General features: G+C 42.5%; 1 protein-coding gene across 1 annotated transcript in view; it reads left to right on the plus strand.

The window, feature by feature from the left end:
• ODAD2 (outer dynein arm docking complex subunit 2) overlaps positions 1-18,664 on the plus strand; it is a 179,913-nt gene that overhangs the window by 23,271 nt on the left and 137,978 nt on the right. Inside the window, exons 3-7 of the mRNA XM_066585733.1 lie at positions 4,558-4,715; positions 9,066-9,261; positions 15,833-15,939; positions 17,981-18,117; positions 18,197-18,313. Of these exons, the coding sequence (XP_066441830.1) occupies positions 4,558-4,715; positions 9,066-9,261; positions 15,833-15,939; positions 17,981-18,117; positions 18,197-18,313 (715 nt within the window). The remainder of the gene's footprint in view (positions 1-4,557; positions 4,716-9,065; positions 9,262-15,832; positions 15,940-17,980; positions 18,118-18,196; positions 18,314-18,664) is intronic.

An 18,664-nucleotide genomic window follows, 5' to 3' on the forward strand; every position in this document is an offset into this window, starting at 1 on the left:
GGCTTATATTTCAAGCCCCCATCTCCACCCCCCGAAAATCTAAGCAAAGGAGCAGCAAAGTCATGCAACTTTATAGTGCCACAAAATCGCAAGAAAACACAGCAATATTGCAGACCATAGCTGCGATATCGTTGCGATTTTACTCACAGCAATCTCATTGTTACCCGTGTGAAAGAGGCCTCAGGGGGCAAATACTTTTTCACATGGGTGCTTCTGGTTTTGAATCACACTTTATTTTCTATCATGGAATGATCATATAAAATCCACATTTTGTGATAACTCGTGTGGTCTTAATCTTATATTGAAATTTGATGTATAATCTAAAACCATTTACAACACTGTGTAAAAGTTTCAGGCAGCTGTGAAAAAAATGCTGCAGAGTAAAAATGGATAGATAGATAGTAGATAGAAGGGTTAATAGTTTATTTTTGAAAGTTATCAAAATGCAAAGTGACTGAAGAAAATAGAAATGTAATCCCATCAGTATTTGGTGTGACGCCCTTTACCTGACATCAGTTCTTCTCAGTACACTTGCACACAGTTTTTGAAGGCACTCAGCAGGGAAGTTGCTCCAGACACCTTGGAGGACTAAGCCCAGATCTTCTGTGGATCTCGGCTCACTCCAATCCTTCTGTCTCTTCACGTAATCCCATACAGACTGGATGATGTGAGATCAAGGCTCTGTGGGGCCAAATCATCACTTCCAGGACTCCCTGGTCTTCTTTAGGATGGGTGATTTAAAAGTTTCTCCTGAGATTCTTGGGCACTACTCGCATCAGACAGCACTCAGACATCCCATCAGTATGCTGTCCGAAGTGCTGAACACTGCATATCGACATATGCTATTCTCGTCCAAAGAGAATAGGATTTATTTATCTATTTTTATTGGGCTATCAGCCCAAGGGAAAAAGATAAGCCCCCGTGCATACAGCCGTACACATGAATGGTTACTAGTTCCACCCGAAAATCGGAAGGAAAAAAAAGTCCATCTACATCCACCCTTATACTGAAGATAGTTCTTAATGACATCGGCTGGACGTTGGGGGTTGTTGTTCCGCTGCAGAATACATTTGGAGCCAATGAGATGTCTTCTATTTTTGAAAACAAACTTCTGACTTTGCAGCATCTTTTCCACACCTGCCTAAAACTTATAAACTATCCCGCAGCTGTGATAGACTGGCAAGAATAGAAGGAATCAGGGGAGATCGTTGTCAAGAAAAATCAAGCAACTAGAAGTTGTCGGAAGGATAAAACTTTCTCTGTGTGATTGTAGCAATGATATAAGTGATTACAATATCAGAGCAAAAGGATCATTTAGGCCGGTCTCACACAGACAAGTTGGAAGCCCACAGCAGGGTCCGGCCCTGTCCCTGGCAGCTGTCTGTGCCTACTTGTTTAAATCTGTATTGCAGATGGACCCGGCGGCTCGCCGTCGGACGTGAATGATACAGATTTTTTTTTCTCAAAACACTGCTTTTCCCGCGCCATCACTAGGTGATGATGCGGGTACATGTGACCTATTTGCAATGTCAATTGCGGGTGGCCTGCGGGTTGGATGGCTTCCATCGACTTCAATAGAAACTATCCATGTGGAATCCACCAGAAAATAGAACATGCTGCAATTTAATTTCTGCAAATGGAAATCGCAATCGCTGTCTGCTAATGTGACCGGACATGCGAATGTTCAATTTTTTTGAATGAATGCGGAATGCCTTGGGTGATGATTGCAGTTTCTGCAATTCAAATCTGGTTGTGTGAGACTGGCCTTACTGTGGAGAACCGACCCCTTGTAGGCAGGCTCTAGTACCCTGTTGTACCGCATCTAGCTTGGATACAAGATGTGATACGAGCGGTCATGGAGGCTCTAGTACCCTGTTGTACCGCATCTAGCTTGGCTACAAGATGTGACACAGGGGGCTTGGAGGCTCTAGTACCCTGTTGTATCACCTCTATCTTGGATATAAGATGTGATACTGGTGAGAATGGAGGCTCTGGTACTTTGCTGTACAGCATCTAGCTTGGATACAAGATGTGATACAGGTGAACATGGAGGCTCTAGTACCCTGCTGTACTGTCTCTACCTTGGATACAAGATGTGATACAAGTGCTCATGGAGGCTTTAGTACCCTATTGTACCGCCTCTAGCTTGGCTACAAGATGTGATACAGGGGGCATGGAGGCTCTAGTACCCTGTTGGGTCATCTCTAGCTTGGATGCAAGATGTAATATGGGCGGGCATGGAGGTTCTAGTACCCTGTTCTACCGCCTCTAGCTTGGATAGAAGATGTGATACTGACGGGCATGGAGGCTGTAGTACCCTGTTGTACCACCTCTAGCCTGGATGCAAGATGTGATACAAGCAGGCATGGAGACTCTAGTACCCTGTTGGGCCACCTTTAGCTTGGATACATTTAAGTAGGGACTATCAAAGGTTGATCCAGGGATTATTCTGATTGCCATTATGGAGTCCGGAAGGAATTTTTCCCTGAATTGGATAATTGGCTTCTGCCTCTTGGGGTTTTTGCTTTGCTCTGGATCAACAAGTGAGTTAAAACAGGCTGAACTAGATGTACATTGTCTTCATTCAGCCTAACATGCTATGTTACTATGAGGCTTTAGTACCTTGTTGGGCCGCCTCTAGCTTGGATACAAGATGTGATACTGGAGGGCATAGAGGCTCTAGTACCCTGTTGTATTGGCTGTAGTTTGGATGCAAGATGTGATACGGGCAGAAATGGAGGCTTTAGTACCCCGTTGTACCGCCTCTAGCTTGGCTACAAGATATGATATGGGCCGGCATGGAGGCTTACAGGTTCCGTATGGTATTTTACAGCATATTGCTTCACATTTGCTATAACTGAGCCATTAGATCATGCAAACGCGTAGGCTGTAGAGGTTGGCATCACAGATGATCCCATACATGCTCTATTAGTGATAAATCTGGCATCCTGGATGATAGTGGGTGTGAAAGGCCGTATACATAATGGGCGCCGTGAGACCACATATCCTTTAGCCAAGTGCCTGGAAATTGTTTCCAGAAACACAGGGGTGTAATAATGGCACCCCCTGTCTCCAGATGATGGAAAACAAAACAGTTGGAGCTGCTGGTGCTTGTCGGACAATCAGATGCTCCTCTCTACTGGTGGTCTGTTAGGGGCATCCTCAGCCCAATCACCTCGTGTGCCCTCACACATTCAGTGGTCCCAACATCTCCTATCAGTCTGGTCAGATGCTCCTCCCTACTGGTGGTCTGTAGGGGGCATCCTGAGCCTAGTCACCTTATGTGCCCTCACACATCCACTGGTCCTAACCCCTCCTAACAGTCTGGTCAGACTTTCCTCTCTACTTGTGGTCTGTAGGGGGCGTCCTGAGCCTGGTCACCTTGTGTGCTCCTATCCAGTGGTCCCAACACCTCCTAACACTCCGGTCAGACACTCCTCTCTACTGGTTGTCTGTAGGGGGCGCCCTGAGCCCAGTCACCTTATGTGCTCTTACACATCCACTGGTCCCAACACCTCCGAACAGTCTGGTCAAATGCTCCTCTCTACTGGTGGTCTCTAGGGGGTCCTGAGCCCGGTGACCTTGTGTGTCCCCATCCAGTGGTTCCAACACCTCCTAACAGTCTGGTCAGATGCTCCTCCCTATTGATGGTCTGTCAGGTGCTCCTGAGCTCGGTCACCTTGTGTGCCCTCACACATCTATTGGTCCCAACACCTCCTAACAGTCTGGTCAGACGCTCCTCTCTACTGGTGGTCTGTAGGGGGTCCTGAGCCCGGTCACCTTGTGTTCCTCCATCCACTGGTCCTACCACCTCTTAACACTCTGGTCAGATGCTCCTCTCTACTGGTGGTCTGTAGGGGGTCCTGAGCCCGGTGGCCTTGTGTGCCCTCACACATCCACTGGTCCCAACACCTCAGAAGAGGTCACTACACACAAGGAGCCTCTGAGACCCTTTTATAGGCCAAGGGTTTCTGGTGACAAGACTCTTCATCTAATCACACCACAACTCTGAGCATTTACATATCTACCCAAGATGGAACTGCATGCCGGGTTCTGTAGCAAATGGACAACTTCTTCTAGGGGTGCAATTTCTATTACCCAGAGTGTATGTGTGTGTGTGTGTGTGTGTGTGTGTATATATATATATATATATACATACATACATGTAATATTAATGGTGTGAATAATATCTTGTGTTCCAATGTCTCCCAGAAGATGTAACTCCGGAATGGTTACACTGTTATGAATGTGTTCGCTTGGCTATGGTCCAGTTTGGACTCCTGTTTTCTATGGCACCCAGATTTTATTATGCAACATTTGGCCCCTAAACAATACACAATGTCTGTAGTAAAGGAACACAGGAGCATCTGTTTGCATTGAGAGTGGATGGGTCATTTTGGGGCAGTAAATAAACATTTTGGCATGTTGGACGTGTTACATATTTGTCTAGCAGTGGGATACGTCCCACATTCACTCTACAATGTTCAGCTGTGATTTATTTCCTACGACTGCAGATTCTTCCAGCACTCACTGCAGTTTGGCAATCTGTCATTTCAGTGATTCCACAGTGAAGTCTGAAGATGCAGACAAAGATGGGAACCCGTTGTTCTTCCTTTCTTCGTCAACGGTGACAATCAGGAGCTTCGGACAGTTATCTCGCTTTCTACATATTGCCGGGGATAAAAAGTTGAAAGAAACCCAAGCTTGCCTGGAAGGTCAGTCCTCGGCTCCAGACAGAAGCAGAATAAAAGTGATTGAGGCTGAATGTCACGCAGTAGTTTTTCTCAAATATTGCATTTTTGGCAATTTTGATGTTTTGGTGTTTTGGCGGGCGGGGGGAATGTATCATCGGGAATTTTTGACGCTACTTTTCTGGCACACTTTTGTTTCCTTCTCCAGTATAACACAACAAATTTATCAAAAGTCGCACGATGTTGATAGATTTGTCACATCTTTATGTCTAGAGATGTGGGGTCTCTTCGTACCCATCCAGCGACTGCAGAGAGATGGCCAGAATTTAGAGACAATTGTAACGTGACTGTTAAAAAGTGGTAAAATTTGTGGCAAAGCTGCCGACTTTTCTAGACACTTTTGAAAAATGGAGTGAGAGGCGGAACATCTGGTCTTTTTGGTGCACATCCACAGTCGGCTAGGTTCACACTAGCGTCAAGAAAAACGTCCGTTTTACATCAACAAGAAATGTATGTTTTTTTTCATACGCGTGCAGCCACATTTGGCCTCCGTGTTTGGTCGGTATTTGCTGAGTTTTTTGTACGTTTTTGTTTCTCCATATGCCATGTGGTTTTTCACGTCAGAAAAAAATGAGACACCCAGCTTTTTTTGTTCTGTTCTTTAAAAGATAAAAAAAAACGGACAGTACAAAACTGCACATGGGTGGAATCCGCGTGCCACCCGTTATTTTTCTCTGCCTGTTGACTTGAATAGACAAGTGTTGTCCATAAAACAGATCAGAACAGTTCATGTGATGAGCTTTTTCACACTGTCCATGTCTGTGTGAAAAACATTATAGCGGAACAACTTGATAGCGGTATGACATCATAGCGGAACAACTTGATAGCGGTATGACATCATAGCGGAACAACTTGATAGCGGTACGACATCATAGCAGAACAACTTGATATCGGTATGACATCATAGCAGAACAACTTGATGGTGGTACGACATCATAGCAGAACAACTGGATAGCGGTACGACATTATAGCAGAACAACTTGATAGTGGTATAACATCATAGCAGAACAACTGGATAGCGGTACGACATTATAGCAGAACAACTTGATAGTGGTATAACATCATAGCAGAACAACTGGATAGAGGTACAACATCATAGCAGAACAACTGGATAGCGGTACAACATCATAGCAGAACAACTGGATAGCGGTACAACATAATAGCAGAACAACTTGATAGTGGTACAACATAGCAGAACAACTTGATAGCGGTATAAGATCATAGCAGAACAACTTGATGGCGGTACAACATCATAGCAGAACAACTTGATAGCGTTACGACACATAGCAGATCAACTTGGTAGCTGTACGACATCATAGCAGAACAACTTGATGGCGGTCCGACACCATAGCAGTACAACTTGATAGCGCTACAACATCATAGCAGAAGAACTTGATAGCGCTACAACATCATAGCAGAAGAACTTGATAGTACTACAACATCATAGCGGTACAAATTGATAGTGGTACACAGCTGTGAGCAGTGATGGAAACCGCAGAACGAGCACAGCACACAGCAATGTGTTTTAGCATCCGGAACCCCACCTTTTAAAACTTTTCACATGCCAAAAATTTGTAACGTTTGGTTAACTTTTCAAGCACTTTCCGACACACTAGCATCTTCTTATCTATGTGTTGGATGTGAAAAACACGGACGACACTCTGACACCTCAGACACACTACAGATTTAATTTTTTTTAAACGCAGACATGGATTTATTTTAAAAAACCTCATCGGCATGCACTATTCTGACACATGATACTCGCCCATACAAGGCAATGGGGAGGGGGAAAAATTGGATGCAGCTCATGTGCTGTTTGTTTTTTGTTTTTAAGAGGCAGAAAAAAAATTGGGCACATATCAGTTTTATTTGCGAAAATGAAAAAAATCATGAAAACCTGGCCTACAGACCATGTGCAGAGGCCACACAGCGCTGCACACGATGAAAACGTGTCCGTGGTTTGTCGACGTAAATTGGACATTATTTTCACACAACTTGCACCTTACCTTACACCAGAACTTTGCCCCCATACCAGTAATAAATGTGCTCCATTGTGTTTTTGTTAGAATTTTTTATCACTTTTGTTGTGTTTTTTGAGTCCAAGATATTTTTTTCAAAATCTCAGCACGCTCAGGATCTGCTTTTTCTTCACATTTTTTTCTCACAAGCTCCTTTTTAAAGAAAAAACGCACGTATAACCAGAAAAACTGGCACTGAAAAAAACACTTGTAAAAAAAAAATGCCATGTCGTGTTGTCTTTATGGCATCGCAATGAAAGTGGATGTGGTTGTGCTGTGACTTGACACGGCCGTCACAAGATTTGTTTCACTGTCACATCACCTCGCGGATCATAGCGCTGCCACATTCACTTTCATTGGGATGACGGCGGCGAGATCTTGCGATCTTTGGATGTGCGATGAACGTCGCGGACGAGGTCGCTGTTTCGCCCCGGCTGTTACTGACAGAAGGCTGTTTTCATGTCTACGGTCTCTCTTCAAATATGGACATGAAGTCGTCTGATGTTCTGTGGCCTCCAAATCTATTTATCAGGTTTGGTGGAAAATTTGCACAGCAATCAATTCCCGGTGCAACTAATAACGATCTCTGCAATCGGATTGTCTAGTGTTCACCATTGCATCCTTCTACACGGGTGTAGATCGCAGTTTCTGATGTGCCCACATAGAGAATTCTGCTACAATGGGAATGATATGACTCCCCAATGTAGTACTATATAGTGAAGTGTGAGAGGATGTGATGCAATGATCCTGGTAAAATTGTTACTGTGATGACGTACAACCTCAATGTTCCCTTATAAGGAAAAAAGTTGTACAACAATTGCAAGAATATGTGTCCACATCCTATTCCTCCCACAGGGAATCCTTGAGGTTACAGGTCCATTGTGGTTACCCACAATTCCACTTCAACTATCACTTTGCCAAAAGTTGTATATCTATATATCTCTCTATCTCGTATCTCTCTATCTCGTATCTCTCTATCTCGTATCTCTCTATCTCGTATCTATCTATCTATCTCACATCTATCTATCTATCTATCTATCTATCTATCTATCTATCTATCTATCTCACATCTATCTATATATCTATCTATCTCACATCTATCTATCTATCTATCTATCTATCTATCTATCTATCTATCTATCTATCTCATATCTCCTATCTATCTATCTATCTATCTATCTATCTATCTATCTATCTATCTATCTATCTATCTATCTATCTATCTATCTACCTACCTACCTATCTATCTATCTCCTATCTATCTATCTCATATCTATCTATCTATCTATTTCATATCTCTCTATCTCCTATCTATCTATCTATCTATCTATCTATCTATCTATCTATCTATCTCATATCTATCTCTTATCTATCTCACATCTATCTATCTATCTATCTATCTCACATCTATCTATATATCTATCTATCTCACATCTATCTATCTATCTATCTCACATCTATCTATCTATCTATCTATCTATCTATCTATCTATCTATCTATCTATCTATCTATCTATCTCACATCTATCTATCTATCTATCTATCTATCTATCTATCTATCTATCTATCTATCTATCTATCTATCTATCTATCTATCTATCTACCTACCTATCTATCTATCTCCTATCTATCTATCTCATATCTATCTATCTATCTATTTCATATCTCTCTATCTCCTATCTATCTATCTATCTATCTATCTATCTATCTATCTATCTATCTATCTATCTATCTATCTCATATCTATCTATCTCGTATCTATCTATCTCGTATCTATCTCACATCTATCTATCTATCTATCTATCTATCTATCTCATATCTATCTATCTATCTATCTAGTATCTATCTATCTCACATCTATCTAGTATCTATCTATCTCATATCTATCTATCTATCTATCTATCTATCTATCTATCTATCTATCTATCTATCTATCTATCTCATATCTATCTCATATCTATCTATCTATCTATCTCATATCTATCTCATATCTATCTATCTATCTATCTATCTTATATCTGTCAGTCCGTCCGTCTAAATATATTTCATGTACCATATTGGTCGCTGTAATGTTTGCAGCTTTTCCATATATCTGAATTGGGGTCTGTAAGAATCAATGCACATGCTGCAGACCCCCCCCCCCCCCCCCTCACATGTACTGTACGGAATGTGCTCTCAGATTCTGCTGCGTGTGAACATACATATATACATATACTCATATTAAGCACTCCGCAAAACTATAGTAACAGCATTCCATTTTTGGAATCTCAGGTCATATACCGCTTTGTACTTTCAGCAAACCGAGACCCCTTATCGAGAATCCTTGGGGCCGGCCTGGCCACGGTGGAGGGAGAAGATACCTCAATGCTGCGCCTGTTGGATAAAATGCGTCAGAACGAGGACCAAGAAGCAGAAGTCAAGCTGAAGATCTTCCTTCTGCTCCAGCAGCTCGACATGCAGCTGCTCAACAGCTCTTTAAAGCACATTTCACAGTAAGTACATTTACAAACTACGATATTTCCAGTCTATCATTTTTCAGACCTTTTTTTCATTTTTTTTTTCTCTTTAATGAGCCGCAACATCTGCTTTTTATGTGCTAGGAAAAAATAATGAAGGGAAGGTGAAAGATATGAAAATCATTACATTTATTGATTTAAAAACATAGAACCAGGCCGAGCTAATTGAAGTGGAAAAAACCTTGTTTTCCAGCTCATCTGCGGGATGCAAACTGTGTACATGTGTTTTAGATTTCTGGCTGCGATATAAAATATTCTAGTTGACGTCCAGTCAATTGCCAGTTGCTAAAAAAAGGAATCTATTTCCAGTTGTTAAATCAACACCACCGACTGCACTTACTAAGTGTGTGCCACACAAGCCCTGGAGCCGTCCTCCCATTTATTGGGACATCTTGTGGTCGGTGGCTTAGTAGTAGAACATTCGAACATCTCCGATGCAGCAATCGGATCCCTGCTGGTTATCAGCATCTGATAGGAAGTTGTGCACCGTTCCCACATTGGTTTGGCTCGCAGCACCAGTCAAGAGAACTGCACTGCGGCTCGAGCCAAGGACAGGATATCACTTTCCGCTGGTAGAAACAGACCTCCTGTCTTCAGCACTTGAGGTTTACATCCACTTAATCAAATAATAAAACGCTTCACTATTTTCTTTTTAAGTCAGCAGCCTTCATGAAGGTAACTATTAATACATTTTAGCTCTATGTATATACTTAGTAGCCTGGAACAAAAATGCTGCGTGACACAGGGCCGGTGTTATTGGACATGGGGCCCTGGGTAACCCTATGTATAAACATATACAGCTGCACCCCCCCTCCCCTCCCACGTCCCATTACAAATTAGGTTTTTCTGCTAAATTTACAAACATTCATCTGTTTGCAAAAAAACTATCAAGCAAGAACATTTCAAGAGCTCAACACAACGACCGTGTTTCCCCGAAAATAAGACAGTGTCTTATATTAATTTTTGTTCAAAAAGGTTTAACTTTTTTACATGTATGGCTGCCTGGACGCTATTTAAATTGACTTTTTTTAATTAACTGTTAGCAGGGCTTAATTTTGGAGTAGGGCTTATATTTCGAGCATCCTCAAAAAGCTTGAAAAATCATTTTGCATCCTCAAAAATTCTGGAAAATCATGCTATGTCTTATTTTCAGGGAAACAAGGTAATATAACAAGCAGTTGCCATAAATTCATCAGAGACTCCTTTAGGCCGCCTGCAGACAGTCGGGTGAGAATTCTCGCAGCGGGATCTGACCTGCGCCCCTGCAGGGACCAGTGTGGCGCTCACCTCTCCCACGGCTCTGGTTCTGTGATGTGCTGGCTGCCGCCCTGCTGGCGCGTGCACAGAGCGGAACCAGGGCGCCGGGAGTGACATTTCTGTGCTGGCCTCTGCAAGACCCACACAGAAATAGAACATGCCGTGATTTGTTTTCCGTGTGTATTTTCACGCGGACAAATCGCGGCCATCAGCAATGCAATCCTATGCAGGTGGGCACGGGCGGAAAATCTGCGGGAAATCCCGCCGCAGAATTTCCGCCCGTGTGCAGGGCGCCTTAGTCTCAGAATTACCCCTCTTCATTAGCAGTGTTCCCATAACTCTGAACTTGTGAACTGCTTCCAGCTGTACCTCTAGGAACATTCAGTGCCTGTTTGTACAAGAACATGAGCTTTACTCTTAAGTTTTTAGACCACTCTTTTGACTTGTGGCAAGACGCTTAGACATCACAGTCAACAAAGCCATCGCCAGTCCAGATATTTGTGTTTTATTTGAAGCGCACCTGGTGCAACTAATGAAGCTCTTGACTAGTTTCACCAGGCATGCTTGAGGCAACATCTGACTTGCAAATGTGTGCTGTTATGAGGGATTTCTATTCGGGGGTTTGAATTATTATGAGCCTGCAGTAGTAATTAGAAGTGGAAATTCGGGGAAATAATTATAAAGAAACCACTGTGCCGGCTATCTCTTTCTGGCTCATTGAAATGAGGGAAACCGTGGCTAAACATGCGCCCTGCCTCTCCATTCATTTCCATGGGGCACTTGCCTTTGCACACACATAGCTCGAGTATCTGTCTACGCCATTGAGAGGAATGGAGCCACTGCTGTGCCTGTGCGACCAGTGCAATACTCTAGTGTAAAAGTGTGAGTTCACCACTGGTTTTATTAAAGGGGATGTCCCACAAATATATATTAGGTTTCTCTTTTAGAAGTGGTAGAACATCATTTTTCAGTTGGGAGCCTTCTGTGTACGGCTGGTGCCGCTGCATATTTGTTGTTGTGCCACTGCTCTTCTTTTCATGTAATCACAGAACACCCCCCTAATGAAGCAGATTTACTGTTCCAAATGTGCCAGAAAATTGCATCTGCAAGCTGTCTTAAATGCCTTGTGCCACATTTATGATGTGTATTAGACACTTTTATACAGCAAAAAAAGACCTCGCTTCTTGGAAAGGGAGCCCGGCCGAAACATAACATCGTGTGCCAAAAAGTGCACCAAAAGTGTCTTAAGATGTATCACCCAGCATAAATCGCTGTGATAAACTGGCATATTTTAGAGCAAATGTGCCATCAGAAAATGACCTATTATATAAATCAAATTAAGTATATTTTTAAAGACTTTTTGGTGATTTTTTTCCCTGTAATTTTCAATGTCACAATCTACACATATAAAAACTTTTTCTTTAGAGAAAACTTCTCAGCTGTCATCTCATTATCATCCCAGGCAGGATTACACTGAGAGATGACACCTATATATAGATAACACAGGACCCTCCATTCACAATAGTCACAGCTCACCTCCTCCTCCTTCCTGTACAGACAGGATTACACTGAGAGGAGACACCTATATATAGATAACACAGGACCCACCATTCACAATAGTTAAAGCTCACCTCCTCCCCTCCCTGTACAGGCAGGATTACACTGAGAGGTAACACCTATATATAGATAACACAGGACCACCATTCACAATAGTCACAGTTCACCTACCCCCCTCCCTACACACTGACCACTAGGCCTAGTAATAGTCTGATACATCCTGTTCTGTAAAGAAAACTTCTCAGCTGTCATCTCATTATCATCACAGGCAGGATTACACTGGTAGGTGACACCTATATATAGATAACACAGAAGCCACCATTAACAATAGTCACAGCTCACCTCCTCTTCTCCCTGTAGAGGCAGGATTACACTAAGAGGTGACACCTATATATAGATAACACAGGATCCACCATTCTAATATATGTCACAGTTCACCTCCCCCCCTCTCTGTAGAGGCAGGATGACACTGAGAGGGGGCATCTATATATAGATAACACAGGGCCCACTATTCACAATAGTCACAGCTCACCTCCTCCCCTCCCTGCACAGGCAGGATTACACTGAGAGGTGGCACTTATATATAGATAACACGGGACTGACCATTCATAATAGGAGATGTAACAGCTCACCTGCTTCCCCTTCTTGTCACAACAACACTCTGCCATGGAAATCAGTGGGGTCCCCCCTGTCCATTGTGTGAATATCTCTCACAAAGCTGCTGTAAATGATGGCCACCCCCATAGACATGTACAGACTATAGGATTTAAAAAAAATCTACAATCAGAAAATAAAAACAAATTAGAAAATTGGGAAATGTTTCACAATCTGGTTTTAATTAGTATAAAATACAGGGGGAACCTTCCCTTAAAGACTGTCTCTCTAAATGTGCACTGCTTAGCTATAAGACAGTATTAGTTAATTTGCCCCAGTGGGTCCAGTTTTGGTGAGAAGAAGCTGATTCTTCGTAGCATGAATCCCTCCAGTGCCCATGTACAAGAGGATCCGACCGATGGGACTCTGCATCACCACTGGGCACATTAGGTGGGCATTCTGAGATGGATTCAAAAGAGCACGACAAGCGCCACTACAAGTATGGAACAGAAATAATTAGGCATGCTAACAGTTTTCAAAATAATTCCAAATAATTCCTTGTGTGTACTATAACTATGTGCACTATATCTATGTGCCCCAAAATGGTACCAATAAAACTGCAGCTTATCCCTCAAAATACACCTTCGTTGGTGGCAAAATAGAAAAGCAATGGAACAATATTTTTAAATTATTTTTCTTGTGCAACAGTGATAAAAAAAATCTCTATACATTTGATCTGACCGTAATCCTCCTGCACCCCGGAATAAACGCAGCATGTTCTTTTACATAACGGTGAACACTGCAAAAACTAAATAAAACAGGGGCACCATTGCTGTTTCTTTTTCATTACTGCCCAAACAATGAAACAAAAGTTTCCCAATACATTTATATTTACCCCAAAGTTGTGCTTTACAAAAAAAATACAACTTGTCCTGCCAAAGAGAAGCTTTTAAAAAATCGCCATGTCCACATGACTCAAATTAGTTGCATCCTTGAAGGGGTGTTCCTCCAATATTTCACTTTCTTCCCCTCATTCACTGCTGCCCACTTCCACGTTGCCATACACTTGATGCACGGGTAGACCTTCCGATTGATTAACACTTCAGTTGCTGATCTCCTTATGCCACTGGCTTGAATTTGCACGGTCCCTGCAGAGATAAGACCTATTGATCTCTGCAGAGGGGCTTCAGGGCTGCTGAGCATGCACAGACACCATCCCATACAACTCATTAGAGCAGCAGAGACATGGGCAGCCACGGAGGTAACATATATGTCTGCATGCGCACTCAATAGATGCCAGCCATCTACAATAGAAGTAATGCAGGCTGAACGGCGCATGCGTGGCCGCCACTGCTGGATCACATATGTGGTCCTAACTGCTGGAAATGAGCAGTAAACAACATGGATGTGAGAGAAGAAGATAAGGAGAGTAGAACAGGATGCATAAAGGGTCCCATTGGGTAAGGATTGTATTTTACCAAGTATTGTGCAATTAAACCTGATCATCAAGATGGGAATGCCCCCTTAAGAGTTAATAGGCATTGCTACTAGAGTATTCCATTAAAACGTTATATTCATATCTATCCGATGTCTGTCTGCTACAGATGCAGCAAAGTTTAACCCAAGACTTAACGTGTTGTGTTAACCACATCATGACCACCTAATGTAAATTTACGTTGGGCGGTCATGATGGCTGTATGGAGTGAGCTTGGGCGCTAAGTCCGCTCCATGGCCAGCAGCTATCAGCTGTTTTTGACAGCAGACAGCCTCTGTTAACCATCGCGATCAGAGCTAGCTCTGATCGCAACAGTTAATGGCTTAGATGCCACGGTCAAAGCTGGCCATGCGTCTGAACTGTCAGCAAGAAGGGGAAGACCACTTCCGCACCCCATCGGCAACCACCGCAACACAATCAGGCGGTGCAGATGGGCTAGCGTGGCACCTGGAGCCTACTGAAAGCTCCCAGGGCTGCCATGAATAGATGCCTAAAAAGCCATGCTGTAACCTTAAAAATTACTATATAATGCAATACTGAAGTACTCCAGTATATAGTACAAGCAATCAAATGATCGAAAAGTTTAAGTCCCTGTGGGGACTAAATGAAAGTGTAAAAAATATTTAATAACACTTCTTTTCAACAGTAAAATAAAAAGTTAACATTAGAATAAAAAAAACAAAAAAACACCTTTTCCCGTTTCCCCCGTAAAAAATCTTAACATTAAAAAACCATAAAATATTTGGTATCGCTGGGTAAAAGTTCAAACTAGTAAAATATCACAAAATTTATCCTGCATGGTGAAGGCCGTAACAAAAATGAACGGAACGCCAGAATTACAAATTTTCTTGCATCCCAACTCCATAAAAATTTTAATAAAAAGTGATCAAAAAGACGTATGGACCCCAAAAAATGAGCCCTCACACAGCCCAATTGCCGAAAAGATTTTAAAAATTACAAGTTTCAGAATTTGGCGACTTAAAGCAATTTCTGTTTATATTTATATTATATGTTCATGTGCTATTTTTACTGAACCGTGATCCCACCAATAGTGGTGCAGTTACATTTTTAAAGATTTCTACCCCCCTAACAATTTTTAAACGTTATTCTGTACATAAAATGGTAGCATTAAAGAATACAACTCATCCCGCAAAAAAACAAGCCCTCATGTCAACAGAAAAATGTAAAAGGTATGGCAGGGACAGAAAAAACTGAAAATAAATAAATTAAAAATCTCTGGTCCTGAAGGGGTTATGATAACTTTGTGCTCCTCGGTTTGTTTACCCGTTCACTTTCCAATGGCTTCCGGCTTTTTACTAGCTTTAGATAAGATAACTTGTTGCAGAATCTTATCTCAGTCAAGTTCAGCTTTGCTACATTTGTAGTTGTAGTGTTTGCTGGTCTGGATCCTGTCTGCTCTTCGCTCTCCGGCACTTCTCTGGCTTCATGTTCTCTCTGTGCATCAGGTGACATAACAAGAAATGCACATACACAGCAGATTATTGTCATAGACGAGGGAACGTTACCTCGTGTGACTCGGTAAGGGTTGTATTGGAAACACTAATGCTAGAACACGCGGGCCGTCCGCTTTACAGACAGATGTTCTGGGTCAAGGTAATAATCGCGTTCTGTTTCTCATTCCAGAGAAGTCCGTGTCTCTCCCACCGCAGTGAAGAATGAGATTAATCTAATCAGACGTTTCTGCAAAGATGAAGACAAATCTGTGCTGAAATCAATCGAGTACACATCAGGTCCGTGCCGCTCTCACTATTCCCTATTAATACATGCTTTTTAGGAATGGCCACTTTATTAGAGTCTGTCTCCAGCAGTCACATTAAAATGAATGGGCCAGTAGTGCACATGCATGAGCTCCACATCATTCATTCAGTAGCCTTTCGGTCCCCAGTTCCAAGAATCAGTGGGGTTCCCAGCACTTGGACCCTCAGCAATCAGATAGTTGTCCTTTATCCTACAGATAGGGGATAACTACTCCTAGTGGGGCAACATGTGAAGGGAACATGTAATCAGAAAATGACTTCTTGTATGAAACAAATTTTATAACTAAACATTTTTCGAACATTTTAGATTTTTTTTTTTAATTTTCGGTCACGATCCATATTTTAAAAAAATCTAAAATCCTGCAGTCCTCACACTGACACTAGGCCTAATAATAGTCTGACACTTCCTGTTCTGTAGAGAAAACTTTTCAGCTGTCATTTCCTTATCACAGGCAGGATTACATTGAAAGGAGACACCTATATATAGATAACACAGGATCGACCATTCACAGTAGGAGATGTCACAGTTCATCTCCTCTCCTCCCTGCACACACTGACCACCAAGCCTAATAATAGTCTGAAACTTCCTGCTCTGTAGAGAAAACTTTTCAGCCATCATCTCATTACCATCACAGACAGGATTACACTGAGAGGAGACACCTGTATATAAAAAACACAGGATCCTCCATTCATAATAGGTGATGTCACAGCTCCTCTCCTCCCCTCCATGCACACTGACCACTAAGCCTAATAATAGTTATTCTATTATAATAGTTCTTGTGAGAAGACTTCCTCTTCACAAGAAAACAGGAGTCCTCTGATTGCCAATCCTCAGTCCTATCAAGCCATCTCTAGAACTGTCATAGACATCAATGGAGAGAGGGCAACCTATATTTATGGCTGCATTAGGTGGGGTCTGTAGGCCAGAGGTGGAAATTTCTTGCCCTGGAGCAGAGGCATCGCAACCATGAGGTGACCTGAGCTTGCCGCCTCAGAGGGCAGTGGAAGGATGCCACCCAACTGGTAATTAAGTATTTATTTTTTACTGGCCATATTAATGGTTGACAAAAAATAATTGCTAGCTGTTAGCCAACTGCAGATGGTAGGCGGAGAGGTCAGGGGTTAGAGGCCAACTACAGCAGCGGCAGCTGCTTCCACACCAGAGCTACAGCTCAAGTGACTTAAACACTTGTGTTGGGTTGCTGCCCACTGGAGGTCCACTATGGGACACTGTTACCACTCGGATCCCTATGGGGTTGCTATTACTATTAGGGCCACTAAGAGGGTCACTATTACTACTAAGGGTTACTGTGGGGGATCACTATTAATACTGGGTCCACTATGGGGGTCACTATTACTACTGAGGGCCACTACGGGGGTCACTATTACTACTAGGGCCACTATGGGGGTCACTATTACTATTGGGGCTACTGTGGGAGTCTCTATCAATACTGGGACCACTATGGGGGTCACTATCAATATGAAGTCTACTATGGGGGTCACTATTACTACTGGGGGCACTATGGGGGTCACTATTACTACTGGGCCACTATGGGTGTCACTATTACTACTGGGAGGGCTATTACTCTGTCACTTCTGACCAGTCTCAGTGGTTCAAATATGTGTTGGGTATCTTGTAAAAAGTAAAAGGTTTGATCCGGTGTCGCCAGTAGAGCAAAATGTGATTGTTCTCAGTAAGAGAAACCAAGTAATCTTGTAGATATGAGACCTTGTAATGGCTAACCAAAATACATGATGTTATAGCGAGCTTTCCAACCTACTTGGGTTTTCTTTCTCAGGATTAATCGAATTCTTCTACTGAGACCCGTCACATTTGGGTATCTTGTGTTTTGGCATTTTCGATACGTGTAAAATTAGTGTGTTTATTTTTTTTGTGAAAAAGGGGGCGCGCCATTTCACACCTCGCCTCAGGCTGCATAAAGGTCTGGACTAACCTTAATCTGATTGTGTAACACGTGTGTGTATATATATGACATACCATATACCTTTCTAGATTATGAATTCTCGAACGGCTGTCACTCTCCACCCTGGAGGCAGGTTCACGGGGAAATCTGCTATCTGCTGATTACGCCACATGACCGCGAGCCGTTCTGTGTGACCTACAGCACATCAGGTGCCTTTATAAACTCGGTAAGTGCATTTCTAGCAGTTAACCCTTCCTTTCACTTGAGAGGAATTTTCATTCACCTTCACCAAAATCCTTTTTCAGGGTAAAATGAAGGATAAAGACGAAATTAACTACGAGAGACAAAGTCAAGTTTATAAAGATCTGATAACCTTGCTGAAGGCCGAGTCGGCCCAATTTGCGGAGAACATAACTAAGCAGGTAGCGTATTCCGATGCCTCGTTGGCCGCTGTGATATGAGGTGGCTTTATGTTCCCACTGGAAGGACGTGCAGAGCTCTAGGGGGTCATCTGAGACCTTATTCGCACTCAGTTGGGTTTATTTGCTGCGGGGATGAACTTTACCCCTTTAGTTTGTTTTCTTTTTTTTTTTTTTTAGTTTTTCACCCCTGCCTTCCAAGAGTCAGAGCTTTTCCATTGTTCCATTGACACATATGACGGCTTGTTGTTGCGGGATGAGTTGTATATTCTTTAGTGGTGCCATATAATGTACAGAAAAACATTAACAACTATGCAGTAAGATTACATATGAGCTTTGTTCTGTGGCTCAGTA

This window comes from Eleutherodactylus coqui, chromosome 12, assembly GCF_035609145.1.
Source record: "Eleutherodactylus coqui strain aEleCoq1 chromosome 12, aEleCoq1.hap1, whole genome shotgun sequence".
Classification (NCBI taxonomy): Eukaryota; Metazoa; Chordata; class Amphibia; order Anura; family Eleutherodactylidae; genus Eleutherodactylus; species Eleutherodactylus coqui.